The following is a 24,921-nucleotide window of genomic DNA, read 5'->3' as shown; positions in this document are numbered from 1 at the left end:
ACACCAAGACTTCATAGAATATTCTACAACAATAGAACTCTTTCTGTTTTCACATATAACAAAGGTCATTGTGAAACAGTGATCATATACATATTTTAATGTATGTTTGTTTTATACGGGATCATTTCTGAATTTAGTGATCATATACATATGATCACTAAATTTGTATATGATCATATACAAACAAGTGATCATATACATATTTTAATGTATGTTTGTTTTATACGGGATCATTTCTGAATTTAGTCAATTTTAGTCAATTTTAGTCAATTTTCAAATTAATGAAAACATTAATTTAGATATGGTTATGACATAGATTTCCTCAAATCAAAAAGAAAAAGAACTTAAGAATTCAGAACAAGAAATTTTTCAACAAATAACTGTTTTATGACTTCAAAATACCAAATGTCTTCTGTATAGTGCTTATGATATACATCAAATGCCTTAAAAGAGTCTCAGCAACCATATCCACTATCTTAATCTCTTCAGAACAAGCACATAAGGAGAAAAATCTGTAAATTAGTCTTCGATGACAGAGGGTTTGTTTAGGAGTTTACCAAATGGAATGACCCTGCTGGAATTCCCTCAAGCAGCCTGTGAAAATGTCAGAACAGACTCTGTTTTGGAGGTCATAGTCCCTAGAGAGCTCTGAGTTTTGGCCTGTTTGTCTTTTCACATGCTTTAATACTTGAAAATCATTTCTTGTAGACACTGACTGATGCCCAGGGAATGCTAGGATTGTGGGAACTGGCAATACCAACAAGAGAGAGAAACTTCATGGGAAATCAGTGCCTATTACATTTGCCCTCTCAGCTCTCATCAGATAAGTGGCTCTTCAAATGTCATAAAGGTACCCAGTGGGACATTTAAACTGCATGTCACTCTAATGTCTTTAAAAAGAAATACTTGTGGAAAATGGGAGCAAAAATTACTGGGACTACTGAAAGCAACACTAAGTTATCAAACACCATGGCAGAACCCTGAAAAATGATATTCACTTAGTATGAATTGAAATGTTGCATTCTGGAAATATACACAAGTAAAAAATAGTTACAGTGTGCTAATTACATGCCCACACTGTTCTAAATACTTGACTTATATGGACTCAATTTAATCCTCATAGCAACTCTAAGAAGTATGATCCCCATTTTGCAGATAAGGAGTTGAGGCAAAGGGAAGATACCTAATTCGTCTGAATTCACATAACTAGTAATGTTGTAGCTGGAATCCGAACTCACACAGGGTAGTGGCTCCAGAACTGGTGCTGTCCACCACAGTGCAGGCTGCCTCTTTCATGGAATGTTCACATCACTCATGCAGTGCTGAGTAACTGTAACATGTACTACTAATGTGCTAGTTACTATAAATGCTTTATTTCATTTAATTCTCCCAATAACCTATGAGGTACAGCTCACATGACTCCTATTTACACATGAGAGATACAGGCTGTGTGTGACCCAATACCACACATCTAGTGCAGGGGAGCAGGCTCTAGGTTTGACTCCGCAGTTCTCTTTCTTTAAGACTGGGTTTTTTTCCTCTCAGTTATCTGCAAGAACCATCTCTACATTAATTTTCTGTAGAAAGTTGAAGGAATTACTTTTAAAGATCTATGTGTGCAACATTTTTATGAGAATATAGTACATTTTGAATTGCCTATATTGTATTAGAGATTTAAAATCTAAGAATTATTTTAAGGTAAGAGATGCAATGATCATTCAATAGATCTTTTCTAACAATAAAAAGTATGCCTATTTCCACTCTTGAATACTTTTTAATACTTTTGGAGAGGTGAATATTCTGATATGGCAAACTTTTTTTTTATATAATACATGATGTGGTTTGATTAAGCAATCCAACTGATACACTTCTTAACTGATATGTCGGGATCAAGGCTTCTGTCAAAGAGGGTCTCCTATTCTGTAGCTATAAATCTCAAATCTGAAGAGTGCTGACAAATTCTAGCATTTGTTAGTTTTTAAACTTAGCCTACAAGAACCAATGGCAAGTTGTGAATCAGACTTTTTGCTTTTCTTGTTACACCTTTATTAAACAGAGGTCATACGTCAAAAATTTAAGTTGGTGAAGCAGACACCAACTATTAACATTTTCTTAATGAAAGTAACAACATATATAAAAAGAAAAGAATATGAATAATGTGACCTCAAAAGAAAAAGCTAACTGTCTTTTTAACTGATAGCTGAATGCTATTATAAAAATGTTAACACATACCTGCCAACCCTTGAAAACCATAAATAGAAAAATATTGCAATTCTAAATTTAAACATTGCATAATAGATACATTATTTTTTAGAATAACTCAAATTTTTCAATTTCTCTTTCCTCTTCAATATGGTGGAAAGTCTGACTAATCACACAAGCTTGCATGTGTGTTTAATAATATACCTATGAGGAATGTATTAAACAGTGACATGACTGATTTCTGTCTATGGCAAATTCCATCAGTTAACTGAGAGAGAAGTTATCTTCCGTTCTTTCCATTTCTGCTGCCCAATGCAGAGCACAAGGCAAAAGTGATGAGATATAAGGACACACAATGTAATGAGGGAGGGCAGCCAGAGAAAGACACACAGGCTGAAAGCTACCACATGGATATTACAATAAGCATACCGTGACACAGAGAGCGTCTGAGACTTACCCATGCTCACAGATTGAGTCAGCAGAGGAGACTGGAGTCCTGACTCCCAAAAGACTACACTTCCTGTTAATAATAGTGAGGGTAGCAGGTGAGGGTAGCCAACAGTATGTATTAATTTAAAGGGGTTAGAAAAATATTGGGTATGATACTTATTAATTAGTCTGGGTGATTATTAACTATAAACCCAAGAGAAAATTCCAATACATTTGTTATTCCAACATATTTATCTTGTTGCTTTCTGCTACAACATTACTTTCTAAAAATAAAATAACAGAGGAAGAAAAATAATCATGGATCACTTTTTTCCAGTACACTCCCTACATTTATTGGGCTTTTGTAGAGTTATGGTAGGAAGGCAGGTACCCAGTATCTATCCTTTCACTTCCTTTTTGGCTAGAAGAGGTGACTATGGTTGGGTTAGATGGCAGATGTAAGCAAAAAGAGTACTGACTTAATTTTAACAAAGTCTCTTGGACCAGCACAGGGTCTGATTCAATAATTCAACTACAAATTAACTATTCAATTCCAAGCAGCCCTAAGGTGCTAGAAGGTTATAGTTGAGTAATATTTAATAACTAATTATTTATACTAGGTTGGCCAAAATGTTTATTTCCATAAGATGGCTCTAGTAGCACTTAGTTGTCTTTAGCTTCATTTGAAACAATCCTGTATTGTGACAGGTGTCATATCAGCGTGCATTAAAAAAAAATCAAAATTGGTGAATTTTGGTATAGCCATTTTAATATTAAAGATGGAAGAAAATAAGCAAAAATTTTGGCATATTATGCTTTATTATTTCAAGAAAGGTAAAACTGCAACTGAAATGCCAAAAAGATTTGTGTAGTGTATGGAGAAGGTGCTGTGAGTGATCGAATGTGTCAAAGGTGGTTTGCAAAGTTTCGTGTTGGAGGTTTCTTGCTGGGTGATGTTCCATGTCGGGATAGACCAGTCGAAGTTGATAGTGATCAAATTGAGACAGTAATTGAGAACAATCAATATTACACCATGCAGGAGTCAGGTGACATTCTCAAAATATCCAAATCAACAAAGTTACTACTGAAAATGAAAAATGTGTCTTTTATTTTACAGAAAAGACTACACAGACTTTTTGGCCAACCCAATACTTTATATATTACCTTTTAACATTGCTCCCTGAGAAACAGGAGACTATTAAATAATAATAAATTAGCTTAATAAATAATAAATTAGTTTCTGTTTATTCTCTGTCCCAATGTCTAATATAAATCATATGGTAAGCTCCAGTTTTATGAAAATTATCTCAAATAATCTATATAAAATATTATATACTTCTATGGCTAATAACTAGAAAAGCTTTGTAAAAATTTTAGACATTTTTTATAAATTTAAGATAATGTGGTCTCATGCTGGATGAACTGTGAATAACTACATTCTGAATCTAACTTTTAATATAAATATGTTAATTGCTGACACTTTAAGGGGTTTCTGCGAGAGCATACAATTTAAAGAATGAATAAATAACTCGAAATGAGGCTTCAGGGTGTTACATAACTGGGGCTTATGGTTTTGCTGATGCACTTTTGAAACTGTAAGCTTCATCTACTCCCTCAGCAATAACAGAAGCACTCCTGTGTTAGTGTTTTGAACATGCCAGCTACAAATGGAAGACTGTAAGTTAATGCTCACCCCGCTCCCTCCCTCAATACACACACACATATTGCTTGGGTGTGTTCAGCAATGCACTGAAGCAAACTAAATGCTCAGTAACAGCAAAACTATCTAAATAAGAAACCCAGAGTACAAAAAAGAAGGTGGACAGGGTTACAGGTGCTTATTTACATTGTGAAACAAAACATGCTATTTAATAGCTGACTTTATATGAAGCCCATTGTGAAGGACAAGCACCTCACCTTCAAGCTACTTATGTGGCTTCTTTTTCATTTGGAAAGGGTTCAAGAAACTGTCACAGACAAAAACAGTAGGAGAGCTGCCACAATTAATCGAGAATTTCATTTGCCATTGTCAGGAGGTTCACAGCTGGCTTTTAAACTTTATAATTGTGGTTGGTATAAGTGCTAAAGCTGAATTTTCAAAAAATATTGAAAACTAAAAAAATTATATTTAAGGAGTACATATTTCTCTTCTAAGTCTAAATATTCCTAACAACTCCTAAAAACAGAAAAAGAAATTGTCTAAATATATCAGAATATTTATATCTTAAAGAATTATTTTAAATATGCAAGCTCCTAAATGTGTTAATAGTAAAGCCAGTCACAAGACAATTTTACAGAAAATTACTCATTTCTACTAACTCCAGTTGTAAAAAGGGAAAATCCATAGTTCCCTGCCTTGGCTATTTACCCTCTAATTATTTCTCTCCCATTAAGGACACTATGAGAATTTTATGCCTGGCTGTTTGCTCCAGAGAAAAATAGTTACATTTTCTCTTTCCTTTACCAGTCTCCATTAGGCCACACCAGCTCCTGTACATTCTAAAGAACAGAGCTGCACTCAAGACACACTCATCACTTTTGCACACTCCCGAACACCTGGACTGCCAGTAAGCCTCATTCCCGAGCACCTGGGCTGTCAGTAGGCCTAACAGGATAATGAGCAGTGGGGAAATGTTTTCAAAGTAGAACACAAAGAGAACTGTGAAACAGTTCACAGTGAGAACACTGAACATGTGCCATTTATTTTCCATGGAACAAAAGGAGCAGGCTTTTGGGTTTGTATTTTTTTTCTGGGTTCCATGGCAAGGCAAAATTCGTCTGACAGCAAATGGATTAATACTGGCATTGGATCCAATACAAACAGTCACCTTGTGTTCCCTTGTGTGGCAACAGGCTTTTGAATAAATTATTTTCTCTCTAGTGAGTGATCATTTTGGAATAGAACGAGAGATGGTCTAAAACTGTTCAGTTTAATAAATTCAATGGACAGAAATCTTAAGGAAAAAAGAATTCAAGATGGGACTATACAAAAACCTAACAACTGTAGTAACTAGGTTTTACCAACGTTTAAGAATAACAAATAAGTCTCCCCTCTTCACTGAGGCCTAAAACATGCTGACGATGTAATAGTAAACACAGTTTCAAAAGGTAGGTTAATACAGGAAGAAGAAGGGGCAAATGCTTATTCTCCATGCATTTGACACTACTACTTACAGCTGGCCTGTGTTGTCTGTGGCCATGTTAACATGATTGAGCCTTATCTTCAGAGACATACCAAGAAGTACTAAAATACCAAACAGTTTTATAGAAGGGGAATCTACATCAACTTACCCACTTACTGTAAGATACTGCTGGCAATGACTTAAAAGCTTAAATTCATCAACCAGAATAGATTAGTCTTACAAATGGCCTCATGAATGAAAAGCTGCTTCTTCATCGTCTCTTCTAGGTGTGGGCCTCAGCAAAGGGGCCACAGTTCTTTCCAGTATATTGTTTCCATTAACTTTGCCTTTCCCTCCTTTTACAAAATTATATTCACTTTATATCACCTGAACTTTTCCTATTTAAACAATAAAAGAGCTAAATGTCCCCTTGACTGATTCCCCTTTTATTCCTGCCATCTGAAGGAATGTTAATATTGAAACATGAAAATGAGTCTACTGTGTGTATAAAATGTCAAAACAAACCTCAATATTCCAGTGTATGCACTGTCTTAGGAGAGGTACATTATTTATGTGTTTTTGTATATCTACTTTCTTTTATAAAGGATTCACTTGTTGAGAAGAGTTAGTTGCCTAAATGGCTGCCTTACTTTTGAAGTACCACTAACTATACAATTATTGTGGCCACGTTTATGGGTAAAGGAAAATGCTAGCTTATCTTTACTAAACATTTTTCATGTTTACTCCAGTGGTGGAAATATTTTACCACTCCACTAGTGCCAATATAAATATTAATAAAAAATAAGGGGAGATTTGCCCTGACCAGTGTGGTTCAGTTGGTTGGGCATCGTTCTGCAAAGCAAACTGTAGCCAGTTTGATTTCTGGTCAGGGAACATGCCTGGATTGCAGGTCTGGTCCCCAGTTGGGGCACATATGAGAGGCAACCAGTCAATGTTTCCCTCTCACATCAACGTTTTTCTCCCTCTCTTTCTCCCTCCCATCCCCTCTCTCTAAAAATAAATAAATAAAATCTTAAAAAATAATAAGGGGAGATCCTGGAATCATTACTTAAATGTCAACTTCATCTTCCTTGTAAAGTTTATATATAAACTATTTGGTGACATAATCCTTCTACATGCTGAGCCCAACTTGAAATGTTTTCATTTACCTTGAAAAGAATTCTAAAGTGAAATTCAAAAACTTAGGAATAACAATAAAACACAATATTTTAGAAAATATCTAAATCTGATTATTTCAAAATAGCTAAACCATACTATGCATTAATTAATTTTGAGGCTAACACCTACATTTTGTATATGACATGATTTAAACATGGCATTAAGAAGACCTAAACAATGAAGAATAAGCTTGAAAAAATCATTAAGGTAAGAAAGTTATGGTTCTTCTGTTTACATATTATTTGATGTGGTTCTACTATACTCACATCAATGTATCAAAAATCCTAGATTTCTGATAGCTGTACAAGGATTCCATTTATGCTTTGTAATGTATATACAAATTAAGCTAATATATCATAAACCTAAAATTAGTGTATGCCTAAATATAAGGCAAGGTTTTTAACTTCCTCAGTAACTTGTCAGAAAAAAGGAGATTCTCTCTTGTCAGAATCTTTACACAATATCTCATATTATGAGATGCTCTTTCATTTAGTTAATAATAAACAAAAAAGGATTTGAGGAAAACGCATTAGCTATAGAAAACAATATGGAGGATCTTCAAAAAATTACAAATAGAGTTACCAAATGGCCTAGCAACCTCTCTTATGGGTGTCTACTAAAAAAATCTGAACATATTTATTTGTAAAGATGTATGTACCCCTATGTTCACTGCAGCACTATTCACAGTGGCCAATACATGGAGACAACCAAAGTGTGCTTCTATAGATGACCGGATAAAGATGTGGTACATATATACAATGGGATACTTTCTCAGCCACAGATAAGATGAAATACTGCCATTTGCAACAACATGGTTCAATCTTGAGAATATTATCCTAAGAGGAATAAGCCAGACAGGAAAAAGTCAAGAATCATATGATTTCACTCATATGTGGGATATAAAACTGAGAGCAAACAAGACAAATAAATGAACAAAAACTCATAGACACAGACAAGAATATGGTGCTTACCAAAGAGAAAGGGGGCTGAGGAAGAGGTGGTAAAGAGAAAAGGGGGTCAAATACATGGTGGCGGAAAGACATTTAACTTTTGGTGGTAAACACATAATGCAATGTACAGGTCATGTATTACAGAATTGTACACTGAAACCTATGTAATTTTATTAACCAATGTCACCCCAATAAATTTAAGGTAAATATTTTTTAAAATTTACTTCATTCAAAGCTGGTTTTAGGACATTTACAGATATACCTTAATAAACTCAGAAAAAAAACTGGGAGGAAAAAATCAACACATTTATTATTTCTAGGGTATAACCTTAAAATTCAAAGTGTTGGATGTTGTTACAAAGCTTTCAAAACTGCTTTTAGAAAGTCATCAAATACTATTCTCTCAGGAAGGATGCAAGTTAACAGTTGGTAATTCTAGGGAAGTAACTGGGTAGTTAAGGGACAAGACTGGGAGGGTGACCTACTTTTCACTGTGTACCCATTTGTACACTTTAATTTTAAACTGTGTGAATATACAATGTTATTACTCAAAAAAGGATTAAATTCAGAAACAGAAACTACATAAAACGATATAATCAACCAGAGATCAAACATGAGTAACTGTGAATTATGAATATACAACTATAGATTATGAATATATAACTCGAGATTATGAATATACAACTATAAGACACATACAAAAACAGCAACAACAAACAAACCCAGCCCACTGTTTTGTGAATGGTCCTTGTGGTTTATACATAAAATCTTCAGTGTTAGATCATACATGTGTTCAAAAACTGCTATAACTCAAAAAAAGAGACAGAAATGAAGATGCACCTGGATTTCCATGCTAGATACATAATGCAAAGCGATTCTACTGATGATAAAAACACTACAAAGACTCATGGACAAAGTTTGAGCAAGATGATTTTATGAAATATGAGTCGTTAAAGCAATCCTTCTATATTATTGCACTCCTTCATAAAAGGTGACAAATTATATACATGTACCTAAATTAATAAATTAAATTTTTACGATTTCATCTACCTTTCTAAAAGTTTATAAGGGGAGACTACGTTATATTTGAGCTTACCTTATATTTAGGCATACATATTCAAGAGAACATTCTTGCAAAAGAATGTGGTAAGCTGGATTGAGTAGATCCCCACAGAGCAGAAACTTATTTACACACTTCACTTCTCTCCTCTACTACACACAAGGGAAGGACTCCACCAAAAAATGGATTTTATTTATAAAAAAAGTGTATTTATTCTTACATGTTTGAACTTTAGTCACCTTCAAAGTATCCTCCATTTGATGCAATGTATCTATTGAGACATTTTTTCACTCCTCAAAAGAGTTTTGAACTTGTCAATTTTGATGCCTTTTAGTGACAGTGCTTCTTGTCATTTTTTGTTTCCCCTCTTCCACATCAGCAAAACGTTTCCCTTTGAGGACTTTTTTCATTAGGTAAACCAAAAAAAAGTGGCTCAAGGCAAGATGAAGTGAATGGTGGGGGCCACAGGGGTTATGCCATTTTGGGTCAAAAGCTGCTGAACACTCAGCACAATGTGGGCAGGTGGCACTAGTAATTCACTCATCATGAAATGGGCAAATACATTGAAAAGAGTCTTCAAAAAAATTCACTGAAGCCAACACAGCATCTCACAACAACACCAGCTGGTACACTATTACTGATGGGTTCCTAGAACACTCACCTAGCAGGGGAAGCCTGTACTACAGGAGGCCTATCCTCCAGAAGATAATTTCAGTTTTTGGGGGGTCACCCCTCATATGACCATTTTCTTGAGCAACTGTATATTAGGGCAATTTTTATCTGCTCAACTCTCTTTTGGCAGATAAAAATTTGAACATTATCATACTGATCCAAGTGTACTGTGTAAATCTGATCACATTTAGCCATGTTTCATGAAGTGTGGTTATTCTCTCTCAGCCACTAAGATAAAGCTTGGCCTCTAACTGATAGAAGGTTCTAAGGCCATCACCTGTCAACCACAGCCTCATGAAGGCTTTGACAGAATCTTAGCCAAAATGCTGCTGTATACCAATTGAACTGCACAAGCGTTGTGCCTAACACCAAATATAAGACACATGTATGAGATATCTTATTTGAGGGGGGAACAGTTATACTCCAAAGACATGAACTAAAGAACTAAGAATAGTAGCATACACCTTTTATCCATTTTCCTGAATAAGAAAGGCAAATACTGAAAAGAATTGGGAAATAGAACCCAGAAAAATAAGCAATAAGATAGTACATATGGAAGTATTCTACAAAGAAACAGTTTTATTTCTTCTGGCATTTAAAAAAATATAAATTTGTGAATATAAGACTCATCAGAACTGAGGAAAGCATAGTAAATCTGGTTGAAATTCTTAACTGTGTACTTTTCATATGCAGAGTTAGTGTGTTTGTAAATTTTAATATTTTATATTTCTTAGTTTTTATATTTTAAGTATTAAGAATAAGTGTATATCATCTCTCTATTCACTTCCATTAAGAATTGGCAGTATGTGTTTTTTTAAAACTCCAGTGATCAATGAACATTTCCTGAACAGATAGCAAATAAATAGAAACTATTCATTTTGTATACAAGGATAAATCAGCCAAAGGTGGAAAATATGGCCATTTCCAATACCCATTAATATAAAAAATAACCAAATAAAACACTCTTGCTTTCTTAGTGATCGTTAAGATAGTGCAAATTTTGCCAATTCTGAAATTAAGTTGCAACACATTGGAGGTGGCGAAATTGGGAGGATAATCTATTTAAATCCACAATCTGTTTTCCTGAGAATCAGCACAGGATGTGACTTTCCAACACCATTCTAGCATGACATCTTCTGCTTGTATTCAAATGACTGAATCTAAAACTTATTTTCAAAGATAATGTTGCTACCAAAGATGCAGGGGAAATAATCGAAGAATGGGATCGAAAGTGAAATTCTGCCTGTTACTCAAAACTAGCCAGTACCTCTGTGAGGTTCTCTCTTCTGTGGCAGACTGTCAAATGCAACTGGCAAAAAAAACCAAAACCAAAACCAAAAAAAAAACTACCAAAGAGAAATAAATTAGGCTCACAAAGAGATAAGTCTTTAAATCAAAATCCCTACTGCACGTGCTGAAGAACTCACCATTCTTCCTTTCATTCAGAGGGGGCAAGTACTGACTGGACTGCAAGGAAAGTTCCTGGAATTCGTGAGCAACGGCTTCACTTTGAGGACTTGGAGCGAGATGGGCTAAAGGTCCCAATTCATCCTCGGTGTCTAGTGTCCCTGTGTGATCCATTGTGCTCCAGCCACTGGCAAGAGGGAGTCCGAGACAACTCTTAAACGTGGTCTGTTGAAGAGTCTGTCAAAATAAAAAATGTGTAAGTATGTGGTACATTTATTTTTCTCAATTTATACAAAAGTATTAAAATGGGATCTTTTGGTTCTAGTTCAGGTTCATTGTTGTGTGACAATTTGCCTCTCTGGACCTCAGGTTCCTTGTACAACACACAGGAATATTTCCCATTTAAAAACTGTATAAATAAAAGCTGAAAGTTTTTTGTACCATTTTTGTATAGTATCAAGAAAAGTTATAACTATTGGTGTCATTACTTAAAGACTTTAATGCACCCTAAAATGGCAAAACTAATACTGATGAAAATAACCAAGCAATCTGGCTTGAAAATCTACCTGAATTGCTATAAACTAACCTGACTGACACAAAAATCGGGATCAGAAGAGTCAGAGAAACAGCTTAGGGGCTGAGTAGTGGGCAGCGAGAAAACCATTACTGAAAGCTAGAAAGATGGTAGTCCATATTACACAGTGGCAAAACATTTAATAGAACTGTTGCCTGCTTAGTAGCATTTCATATCACAGTTTGTTTTATGGAGTTGTCTACTGGTAGACATTTGAGTTGTTTACAGTCTTTGTCTATTAGAAATAAAGATTCTATATATATTCTTGCACAAGTATTTACATGGATATATGCTGTCACTTCTCTTGGGTAAATACCTAGAAATGAAATGGCTGGATCATATGGCAGCTTTATGTTCAAATTTTAATGAGACTGACTTACTGTTTTCCTAAGTGGTTGTGCCATTTTGCACTCTTACCAGTAGTGAATGAGAGTTCCACTTGTTCTACTTTCTAACTAACACTTGATTACGATCAATCTTCTTTATCTTATTTATTTTAATGGGAGTGTAGTGGTATTTCATTGTGGTTTTAATTTGCATTTCCCTAATGTTGTTGAGCATCTTGTAATGTGCTTATGCACTATCTTTATATCTTTGGTTAAATATCTGACCAAATATTTTCATTTTTTTAAAATTAGGCAGTTTATTTCTTTATCATTATTTAAAGATTTCTTTATATATCCGGGACAAAAATCCTTTATCAGATATGTAGTTTGCAAATATTTTCTCCAGGTCAGGGAGGGGCTTATCATTCTATGCTCTTCCTAGTGTTTTGTAAAGAACAGATAAGTTTTTAATTCAAGTCCACTTTATTAATTTTTTTCTTTTATGGATGTTTTTAGTGTTGTAGCTAAGAAAACTTTGATTAACCCAAGGTCACAAAGATTATCTCTTATGTTTTAGATATTTTATAGTTTTGTTTTACATTTAAGTCTATGATCCACTTTGAGTTAATTTTTATATACGCTATAAGATCTGAATCAAAGCTTATGCTTTTGGGGTGTTTTTTTTTGAATAAAGATATGTGATTGTCTCAGCACCATTGTTGAAAAGGTTAAAATCTTTTCTTCACTAAATTGTCTTTGCACCTTTGTTGCAAGTCAACTGACCATGTATACATGAATCGATTTCTTGACTGTATATTTAGTTTCCAGAAAGAGGAGATCCACAAAGAAGGAGCCCCTAAATTCTGTAAATAAACTCGGCCCAAGCCTCTGGCTGACCCCTAAATTATGTACATGCAGGGCAGACTCCCAACAGCCCAACTAAGGCAAAAAGAATGGAAATGAGATGTCAGCTGGTGTTCACCACAGGAAAGATGGAGTTTGCAAAAGTGAATTCAGCAAAGTTAACTGCCTGTTAAAGTAAAACAACACTCTTGAGAGGGAACCTTACTGAATATAGTTTCTTATAACTGTGCATCCAGAATTCCATATCCAACAAAAATACCCTTTAATGGTGAAGGCAAAATTGTCACCAGCAGACACATAGTACAAGAAATGCAAGAATTTCTTAGGCTAAAGTGCAGTGTTATCAGATAGAAACTTGGATCTTAGCAATGAAAAGCATCAGAAACAGTAAACATGTAGATAAATACCAAAGACTAGTTTTTCCTCTGCATTTCTTTAACATTATAGTCCAAAGTAAAGATTGTAACACTGTTATGGGGTTTATAATATATATAGATACAGTATATATAGCAGTTATAACAAAGGATGGTGGAGGGTTGATGGTATAACAACATTCTTATATTTCTATACATTACATTAAAAAGTTGTATAATTTTAATTTGAAGTAGACTGAGAAGGCTGTATACTATAATTCCTAGAGCAACCATTAAAAATATACAAATGTTTTTAGCTAAAAAGCCAATAGGGGAATTAAAAGAAATTCTAAAAATACTAAATTAACCTAAAGAGAAAGACTAGAGAAACAAAAGATAGGCAAAACAACAAACACAATAAAATAGTAGGCCTAAATCCAACCTTATCAATAATTATATTAAATATTAATGAATTAAGCGCTATTACTAAAAGACATAGGTTGACGGAATGCATTTTTAAAGGCCTAACAATATATTACAATGAGTGACAGACTTTAAACATGAAGATACCAACAGGGTGGAAGTGCATGGATAGAAAAGACAGGCCATGCAAACTAAAAGCCCAGGAGGGCTAGCACATCAAAAATACGTGCTAGGTAAATGAATATGTGTGTAAATGGCTTATTTTGCTAAGGAATATTAAAATATGACTTCCTGAATTTTTTCACAACTAAGAATTTTCTTTTCAAATTATTTATTCATTTAAAATAAAATACATTCACAGCAAAATAATTCTAAGCTGTAAGTACCATAATGCCTTATAATGGCAAGATGTACAAACTCTGACATTAGTGCTAACAATTTTAAAGATCCTTTACTTTATTTTATTTTATTTTTGGTTCCAATGAAGCTTTTTTTAAAATTGTTGTTCTATTAGAATTGTCCCAATTTTCCTCTGTTGCTCTCCCCGCCCTGCCCACCTGCCACTCCCACAGTCAGTCCTCATGTTGTCCATGGCTGTGGGTCATTCATACTTGTTCTTTAACGAGGCCCTTCTTATGCACAGCATTGTGAAGTATTTCCATGCAACAGTATCTATTCTTCATATTGGATAATTTTTCCCAACCTATTATTCCTTGGCATTATGCTCACCTTAAACTCCCACACATCTCTTCAAATTAAGAAAATTATAAGCTAAAAAAATCTTTATAAAATGTAGCAAAAGGAAATGAATAAGTGTTAGTGTATTCAGAAATTCTACTACCAAATTTGCAAACTATCACTTAATATCTTAACTGCTTTTTCTTTTGAAATTGAAATCCAACATCAAACATAAAGAAACACTCTGTCCAACAGTCTCTATTTGAGATATTTTTTAAAATGGCATTAGAACAGAATTCTTATTGGATCATAATTTAGTTATTAAAGTAAAGCAATCAGCGTTAACTAAACAAACTGTGATACAATATTAATTTGTCTATAACTGACAAAATAATATCAATGTAACATCTTACCTATCCCAGTAACATAACTTCATTTCAAAATGAAACCAACCAAACATTATCCAGCAACAGGTCAAAGTGCAGCACAGCACTAGTAAGATCACCCTGGGATATGGCTTCTGCTCACCAAACACAAAACCCTTCACTGCCAGATACTATGCTTAGAGACATAATATATAATATAGAAAGAAAACAATAGGTATCACACTTTATTTGTTTATCTATTGATTCACTCATATTTTTTTTTCTGAATGGAATCAAGGTGACACCAATAATGACCTTATATTTAAAAAGATATTAGGCTATTAACAGGCTAAGACAGTCCCAAAATCAGTGCTAACATTTGATTTGAGTCAAATGAAGTCCCAAGGCAAATCTCTTTCCACTGCACTTTTTTGCTCATAATGACTAATTTACATGAAATATTAGTAAAGTGATTCATAATCACCATTTTATTAAAAATGCTAAATAATAAAGGAATTCAAAGAATGTCGATCAATATCAAACTACAGAAGCTTAATATACGATCAGCCAAATGCAGACAGGTAGGAGATCCAAACATACTAAAAAAAAAATGTTTTAGCAAGAACAAAACTCTTGTCTCCGGCCTTTAAAGCTCCCCTAATTACAGACAGAAAAATACCTGCCTAACAGCCAGTAAAAATAAATTTCTAAATTAAAAAAACATAAAACTTGCATTAAAAACTTCAAAGACAAAATTTTCCACACACACAAAGTAATCCCCCACATCAGACAAATATTCACAATTAAGTCCTATGATCAAACAAGTTGAAAATTCCGTATTAAATGCACTTTTGAGAAACAGGACTTTGTGTCATTGGGTTGGGCAAACCACTGATGTCAACCCTGTGCTATTCTATGTTATTTGTTTTCCTTCCAAAGCTCCTGCTGACAATTTGTTAAACACCTAATGCTAGAGTTCAAAATTTAAGATAAGAACAAACTCTTGTCAACTGTATATAAAAAAACATTTTCTTAATAGTATATTGCTGCCCTGACTGAGTGGCTCAACTGGTTGGAGCGTCATCCTGTACACCAAAAGGTTGTGGGGTTTGATTCTCAGCCAGGGTGCATACCTAGTTTGCAGGATTGATCCCCAGTCAGAGCACTTACAGGAGGCAACCAAGTGATGTTTCTCTCTCACATAAATGCTTCTCTCTGTCTCTCTCTCTCATCAATAAAATATATCCTTGGGTGAAGATTAAAACATAATAATATATTTCTGTACTGTCTTCTAAATAAAATTTCTTAAGGGCATCAAGAATTCAGGATTGAATCTGTTTACATTTTTGAATAAATAACATTCACCTCCCAGTTTTAAAACTGGGGAAAAGAAGAATTGCAGAGATAAACAATTTATCCAATCTGTCCAATATTCATTTTTAACAAACAGGATGGAACCAGAAAAATCAGAGTTCAAAAATTAAATGTTTCTACAATATATAAATATTATTTCATTACATACTACTTTTCCATAACTCTTACCATGCAAAGTGTTTTTGTACCCCTATATTTTTCTAATTTAATTGCTGGTTTGATTACTTGAATGTTCTTATATTTCGAAAGACTATATATATAAGTTCATTGAATAACAGAATATTTTAGATAAAAGATATCTTAGAACCAAGGTTTAATATAAGTGCTTCTCAACCTTCCTCACAATATGATAATCATTTGAGGGAAAAAAATCCTTGATAGGTGGGGGCCAAGGGAGAGTATCTGCAGAGATTTTGGACAGAATGATTCTAACATGTAGCCAGTGTTGAACAGGAGTTTTGTAGTTGAAGGCACAGAAGTTTTTCTCATCCAAGTATAGTGGCATGAGCAGTTATCACCGAGTGCAGGGCCAGTGTAAAAAGAGCATGACATGGGGGGTCAGAAGATAAGACTGGTATAAATTAAAGCACAATTGTGAAGGAATGTGGACTCTAATAAAATGATATGATCAGATTGGTATCATAGAATGATAATTCTGGCAGAGGCAGGCAAATGATAAAACTTCATGCTGTAATGGTGAGGGACTAAGTTAAGATAGTAGAAATGCAAAAAAAAAATAAATTCAAATTAATATTTAAGAGGAAAAATTTCAAGACTTGGTGACTGGCTCATTTGAAAGGTAAAGGAAAATAATGAACTGAGGGTGGCTGAGGTGTTTAGATTGGGGCAGTTGGGAAGGCTGGAATGAGTGGGAGGGAAGATGAAAGTAAACTTTGAGAATCTACAGGCTCCTGGAGTGAGCTCTAAAAAAGGGTGTGACTGGAGAGATGGAGATTTAATTTTTGGCAAGTCACTTAACTTCTCATGGACCCAATTTCCTAATTTAAAAAATGGAAATGACAAATGAAAAGAAGAAAAGCGAAGAATAGTTACTGAATTTCTACTCAGTTTGGCACTATGCCTAGTTTATGCATTCCTTAACTGTATCCTAATGACCACACTGTGGGTAGGTATTATTCTCATTTTACAGATGAGAAAACTAAGGCTTAGAAAAATTAAACAAATTTGAGAAACTAGTATCAGAGCCAGGATTCTTAACTTTAGAGTCCATATTCTGTCACAATTACATATCATTTATGTGCCAAAATACAAATAAGTTGGAACAAATAATTGGTAGAGACAAATATTTGGGGAGGAGGGAGTCATGAGAAAAATGGAGGTGAAGTTGTGAACATATTCATTTATATAATTCTTTAACATTCATACTGAAGGCCTAGGAGGGGTGTCTCTGCTAGGGCACCAAACTTCGGGCATCTCTGGGCCACACTGGAAGAAGAATTGTCTTGGGCCACACGTTAGATACACAAACAGTAATGAAAACTGGTGAGCAAAAAAGTTTTAAGTAAGTTTACGATTTTGTGTTGGGCCGCATTCCTAGGCATCCTGGGCCGCAAGCTGCCTGCGGGCCATGAGTTGAACACCCCTGGTAGAACATTAGGCACTGGGATTCCAATGGCAACTTAATCATACTTCTCCATCCCCGTATCTTCTGGAGGTAAAGACCTTGTCAATTAGGCAATCATAACATAACATTAAATGCCTAATAGGAGCTAGTAGAACATGCTTGCTTTGTGACAGATAAAGGAAAGCCTCTTCTCTTATTGTTCCATTTTAGCAAACACAGAGTGTAACTGACACTCCAAAAACAGAAGAAAATGAAATCTACACCTGTAGATTTACTGAGTATAAAAGGGCATGTTTTTTTATATCAAGTTAAAGTGTTACAAATAAACAAATTCTTTTTTTTTAAGATTTTATTTATTTTAGACAGCGGAAGGGAGGGAGAAAGAGAGGCAGAGAAACATTGATGCGCAAGAGATATATCAATAGATCGGTTGCCTCTCACAGGCCCCAACTGGAGACTGGCCTGCATTCCCAGGCATGTGCCCTGACTGGGAAACCAACCAGTGAACTTTGGATTCTCAGGCCAGCACTCAATCCACTGAGCCACACCAGCCAGGGCAACATTAACAAATGTTTTATTTAACAGATGAAAACTATACTGTACTCCTATTTCCCAGTACTGTAAGGCAAGAAGGGAAGGAGGATGGGAAGAGGAAAAGAGAGAAAGGAGAAAGGGATACTAAAAAGAGGAAAATCTGTTTTCTAGCACTCCACTCTTCTTGATATTAGGAATCACTAGAATTTAAGCAAAAACATTTTGCTAAATTCAAAAGTATTACAAAATACATGAAAAAATTTTAATTTACTTGTCTAAAGTACCGCGTGACTAGTTTGGCAGCAAAGCTGGGACCATGAGTCCCCTAACTTGTAATCCAGTTCTTTGGTTTCTAATTACCAGAGGAGAAACCTCTTATCTGAGGCAAGCATGCCATGTAGTTCATGGGTAAACTGAAAATCTCAGTTAAAAGAGTCGTCATTAAAAATGGTACATATAATAAATGTTTTAAGAATTGTATGTTTTAAGAACACATAAGACATACATACATACAATTCTTAAAACATTTTCATTTAAATTAGACTGCACGAATGTGCATTTGTTTGCCAGTCTTCCAATACAGGTTCAAAACTTTCCCTTTCCAGATGGGTCAGCTCTCTGGTGTAAACCACGACTGTCTGCATTTCTAGTTTCCAATTCTTCAAAGTAGAACAAAAATGTTGTTTTGTTCTATTTAAAAAAAAAGCTTTTTGAGCAAAGAACGTATCAACATTTGTCTAATTTTTAACCCAATTTTTTTAGTTTCTTACCCACATTCAATTCAAAAGTATTAAGTAATATGCCTTTGTGTTTCCAAACATTTCATTTTTTTCGCACTCATATTTCATCAATTTACATACTATTTAGTCAAACTATTTATCATGATTACTACTGGCATGAACAGATTTAGGAATAAATACAGCTGACTTCTGGTTAGCACACAACTTGATTAGTGAGAATGGATGTGTCACGAGACTTCAGTGTCATTTCCTAGCTATGACTGTTCAGTATGTCCTAAGACAAAGGGACTGGAGAGGGCTGGTATTCCAACAAACTAGAAAAGTGGGGGATAAATAAGAGAGTTTCTACGACAAAGCATTTTAAAGCTTTATGTTGATGATAAGGACATCTCAAATTAGAAATCTGTTTCTTTTCAAGTTTTCTGGAATCTGTTAATACAATAAAATAATACACATAAGAGTTCACATTCAGAGTTTTATAACAGCACTCTAGTAGACAGTACAACTATAAATAAATTTCTGGTACCATCAAATATGAAATCATCTATTCTTACTGTATCATAGTCCTTCAGAATGCTTATGAATTCTTCTCTGTATTAAATACACTGGTATATATCATAAAACAGCAATTTCAATCAACTTTGAAAATTTTATTAATTTTATAACAGTTGTAAATAAGTGTTTTTATTGTTGTTAAGATTTAATTCACATGCCATAAAATTCACCATTTAAAAATGCAGTGAAATAATTTTTAGTATTTTCACAAAATGTATAACCATCATTGTTTAATTTCAGAAATTAGAATTAAAAACAAAATATCAGATTTGTTTTACATCTAAAAGAAATCCCATATACATTAGTAGTCATTTCCTATTCTCTTTCCCCCCAGTTCCTGGCAATGACTATCTATAAATTTCCTATTCTAGACATTTTTGTATCAATAGAATCATAAAATATGTGGCCTTTTATGTGTAGCTCCTTTCACTTAACATGAGTTCAAGATTCATTCATGTTGTACCAGGTTATTGGTATTCCCTTAATTTTTATGGCTGAATAATATTCCATTGTATGGATTTACCACATTTTGTTTATCTATTCTGCAGTTAAAGAACTTCAGACTATTTCTGCTTTTTGGCTACTATAAATAATTTGCTATGAACATTCATGTACAAGTTTTTGTGTAACATGTTTTCAATTCTCTTGGGTATTCTCATAGAAGTGAAATAACTGGGTCACACAGTAACTTTATGCTTCATTGTCTGAAGAACTGCCCAACTGTTGTCCACAGTGGCTTATCATTTTACATTGTTACCAGCAAAATATAAGAGTTCCAATTTCTCCAAATCCTTCTTTAAAATAAAAAACACGTAGCTATCCTAGTGGCTATGAAGTAGTATCTCATTGTGGTTTTGATTTACATTTCCCTAATAACTAATGATGTTGAGCATCTTTTTATGTACTTATTGGTCATTTATATATCTTCTTTGGAGAAATGCCCATTTAAAAAATTGGGCCATTTGTGTTTTTATTGAGTTGGAGTATTTCTTTCTGTGTATGTGTGATACTCAATATTATTTATTACTGGGGCAATGCAATTAAAACCACAATGAGATACCACTTTACACCCACCAGAATGGCTATAATAAAAAAAACAAAACAGACAATAAAAGGTATTGGCAAGGATGTTCAGAAACAGGAACTGTCATACAGTGCTGGTTAGAATGTGAACAAATAACCTACTTTAGAAAACAGTTTGGTATTTTCTTAATGTGTTAACCATAATTTTACCATGTGATCCAGCAATTCCACTCCTATGTTTCCATCCAAGAGGAGTAAAAACATATGTCCTCACAAAGTCTTATAAACAAATGTTCAGAGCAGCATTATTCATAATAGCCCCAAACTGTAAACTTAAATGTCTATCAACTAGTGAATGGTTAACAAAATGTGATATATCCCAGTAAAATATTATTCAGCAATAAAAGGAAATTCTTATACATGGACAAAACTAAAAACACGCTAAGTGAAAGGAACCAAGATACCAACAACTACATTGTATGATTCCATTTATATGAAATTTCCCACTTTCACCCCTAAAAAGCAAATCTATATAGGTAGAAAAAAGATTAATAGCTTTCTGAGGTTGAGGGTGGAATAGGGATAACCTGTAAATAGGTACAAGGTCTCTTTTTGAAATGATTAAAATGTTACAAAATTACTGTAGTTATGGTTGCCTAACTCTTGTAAATTAACTAAAAATCAGTGAATTTTATACTTTTAAATGAGAGAATCCTATGGTATGTAAATGCTATCTTAAATAAGGATGCTTTAAAAAAAAAGTAGTCTGTCTGTATATGTCTACAGCAACTTTATTCATAATTGCCAAAAACTGGAAACAACCTAAACGTGTTTCAATATGAATGAAATGAAAAAAAAGAAAAGTGCAGTGCGTCCATATAAAAAATATACTACTACTCAGTTATAAGGAAGAGTGAAGAAGCTCTCTGAGTAATACTTATATGGAAAGACAGCTGATTACTGCTAAGTGAAACAGTAAATGAGAACGAGAGAAAGAATATAAACATACTCAACTTTTTGCTACAGTGAAGCTCTATGTGAATATACAAGAAAGCAGGGGGTATTTCTGGTCAAGATTGTAGAGTAGGTAAACTGAGTTTGCCTCTTCCTACAACCTCATCAAAATTACAACTAAATTATAAAACAATGATCATTGAGTACCACCTGAAGACAAGCTGAATGAAAGTCCTATAACTAAGGATATAAAGAAGCCACATTAAGAATAGTAGGTGGGGCGGAGATGTAGAACAGGCAGGTGCCACACACAGGGCGTGGAAATTAAGAGTCAGGAGGGATATCTAGGCTGAAAAGGTCCTCCCTGAGGAGCATGGGTCCCAGGCCTACACTGGGTTCAGTAGTCCAGAGTACCAGTGCCAGGAAGGGGTCTCCATAACATCTGGCAGTGAAAAACAGTGGGAACTGCATACAGGTAAGACAGAGGGCTGATGGAAACTGAAATGCTACTCTTGAAGGGCTCACAAACAAACCCGCTTGCTCACAGACCCAACTCACTTTGGGTTCCAATATAAGGACAGCAGCTTGAAGGGCACCAAGGACATATGAAGAGGAACAAAACTGACTAGCTTCAGGAAGATGGCTAGAGGGGGAGGGATCAGGACAGCATTCTCTATTGAAGAGCTTGCAGGCACCATTGTTCTTTTCCTGATTGCTCCTGCTACCCAGTCAGCAGGAAGAAGCAGACACCGCATCTGTTCTCTCATATACCTAGCTAACACTGTTTACCTTGCTCTTGTAATTCCCTGAGACCCTGTCCCCCCAAACTCACCAACCCAGCACAAGACTCTTCCAGCAGTTCCTCCACACAAGCAGACAGCCTCAGCCCACACATGGACTTTCCTAAAATCTCTTCAAGGTCCACAGACACCAAACAAACAGTGACTGGCCTCAATGTGTCCTGTACCTCTTGCTAAGTAGCCCTAAGCCCAGAAGCACCAAGCAGCAACCAGTCTCAACTTGCACTGTAACTCCAATCAGGTGATCCCAAGAGGTGGCTGGGCTTGGCTTTGAACAGTTTCAACTAAGGGGCCATAAGCAGTCACAAGTGGTGGCTAGCCTAAGTTCACATTGTGATGTGTGTACAAAAGGATCCCAAGCCTGGAACTAGTGGCAATCAGACTCAGGTCCCTGCATAGCCTCTCCCAGGTGTCTCCAATCCCAGCACAAGCAGCAACCAACTGCAGATCATTTTATAGCTCTTACTAGGTGCTCCCACACCAAGCACAAATGGTGGTTAAACTTGGCCTGCAGTGGAGCTCTACCCAGAAGGTAGGTCAGTTTCACACTACCAGATCACCACCCGACCAGCTCAACAAATGACATACCTGAAGGATGGCCTTGGCTCTTGCTATGTGGGGTCAGCCATGTGCCCCCAAATAAACTTGTCTGTCATAAACCAGCTCTCACAGTCAATCAGCCTGAGGGGCAACCCCACCCAGTGATGTGTGAATAGCAATCAAGGCTCAACTACAATAAGAGGGCACTCACAACCCACACAAAGGACACCGCTGGAGCACCTGGCTCAGGTGAAAAGAGAGACTGAGCCACTGGGCCCAACATGATACTTAACATAAGGCCACTCAGCAGAGATTGCAAGATATAGCAGATCTACCTAACACATAGAAACAAATATAGAGAGGCTGCCAAAACAAGGAGACAAAGAAACATGACCAAAAAAACAACTAAATGAAAGGGAGACAAGCAATCTACCAGACACAAATTTCAAAACACTGGATATAATGATGCTCAAGGAACGTAGAGGGTGAACAGATGAACTCAGAACCTGAACAAGAGCTAGAAACCATAAAAAGGAACTAGTCAGAAATGAAGAATACAATGAACTGAAATAAAGAATATATTAGACAGAGTCAACAGCAGATTAGTTTAAGGAACTTCTGGGACAACATCAAGCATACTAACATTAGCATCAGAGGGGTAGCAGAAGGAGAAAGGAAAAAGTACACTATTGAAAACCTATCTAAAGATATAATGACTGAAACTGTCCCTAATCTGATGAAGGAAATAAACCTACAAGCCCAGGAAGTGCAGAGAGTCCCAAACAAGATGAACCCAAAGTCACATCATAATTAAAATATTAAAGGCTAGAAACAAAGAGAGTAGCATCTTATAAGTAGCAAGAGAAAAGCTGTTACTTATGCACAAGGGAGCTCCCATAAGACTATCAGCTGATTCCTCAACAGAAACTTTGCAGTCCAGAAAGGATAGGCATAAAATATTCAAAGTGAAAATTAAGATGAAAATTATAACATGAAAATTAAGAACCTATAACCAAGATTATTCTACCTGGCAAGTATATCATTTAGAACTGAAGGAGAGATAAAGAGTTTCCAGACAAGAAAAAGCTTAAGGAGTTCATTACCACTAAACCAGTATTACAACAAATGTTACACAGACTTCTTTAAGAAGAAAAGATCATAAATATGAATGAGAAAATATAGGAAAGAATAAATTCTCACTGACAAAGGCAAACACTTAATGAAAGCAATTGTTCAACTAACTATAAACCCAATATATAAAGGCTGAAAGACAAAAGTAGTAGGACCATGTGTAATTACAACAATAAATTAAGGGATAGATACAAACACACATAAAAAAAGTAAACAATAATGAAGAACATAAGTATAAAAGGAGTAAAAACTGTAGTGACTTTAGAGTGTATTCTAATTTAAGTCACCATCAACTTAAAATAGACTGCTGCCATAAGAATAGCTTGGTATATATGAAGCACATGGTAGGTAACCTCAAAACAAAAAACTACAAGAAATATACAAGATATGAAGAGAAAGGACTCCAAATACAACACTATATAGAGTCTTTAACATATAAAAAAGAAGAGCAAGAGACTAAGAAAGAAACAGAGAAGACACACAAAAAGAATCAGAAAGGAATAAAATGGCAATAAATAACTACATACCTACCAATAATTACTTGAAATGTAAATGGACTGAATGCTCTAATCAAAAGACCTAGGGTAGCTGAATGGATACAAAAAAAAAACAAACAAGAACCATGCATACACTGCCTCCTAGAGGCCCACTAAAAATCAAAAGTCACACTAACAGTGACTAAATGTAAAGTGTTAGAGTAAAAGACAGACTAAATGTAAAGTGTTAGAAAAAGATATTCTATGCAAATGCAAACTAAAAAAGGCTAGGGTAGCAAAAACTTACATCAGACAAAGACTTTAAAACAATGGCTACAACAAAAGACAAAGAAGGCATTTCTTAATGATAAATGGATCAATCCAAAAAGAGCATATAACTCCTATAAACATTTAAGCACCTAATGTAGGAGCACCTAAATATATAAAGCCAATATTAAGGGACATAAAGGTAGAGATCAAAAGATACAGTAATAGTAAGAACATCAATACCACACTGACATCAATGAATAAATCATACAGACAGAAAATCAACAAGAAAACAGTAGCCTTAAGTGACACATTATGTCAGATGGAGGTAAGTGGTA

At 34.9% G+C, this 24,921-nt stretch overlaps 1 protein-coding gene across 7 annotated transcripts in view; it reads right to left on the bottom strand.

Moving 5' to 3' along the window:
• The window catches only part of MRTFB (myocardin related transcription factor B), a 200,080-nt gene that overhangs the window by 124,158 nt on the left and 51,001 nt on the right, over window positions 1–24,921 (bottom strand). For all 7 annotated transcript variants that reach the window (XR_006783476.1, XR_006783475.1, XR_006783477.1 and 4 more), the window contains one exon: window positions 11,042–11,258. Coding sequence is in view for 4 of the 7 variants with exons in the window: in XM_045819320.1 (XP_045675276.1) it covers window positions 11,042–11,195 (154 nt within the window). In the remaining 3 variants the exon portion in view is untranslated. The remainder of the gene's footprint in view (window positions 1–11,041; window positions 11,259–24,921) is intronic.

This window comes from Phyllostomus hastatus, unplaced genomic scaffold (assembly GCF_019186645.2).
Source record: "Phyllostomus hastatus isolate PE091 unplaced genomic scaffold, TTU_PhHast_1.1 phas_scaffold_385, whole genome shotgun sequence".
Taxonomy (NCBI): domain Eukaryota; kingdom Metazoa; phylum Chordata; class Mammalia; order Chiroptera; family Phyllostomidae; genus Phyllostomus; species Phyllostomus hastatus.
Note: the sequence above shows the minus strand (reverse complement) of the source record. Positions and strands in the feature narration are given on the sequence as shown.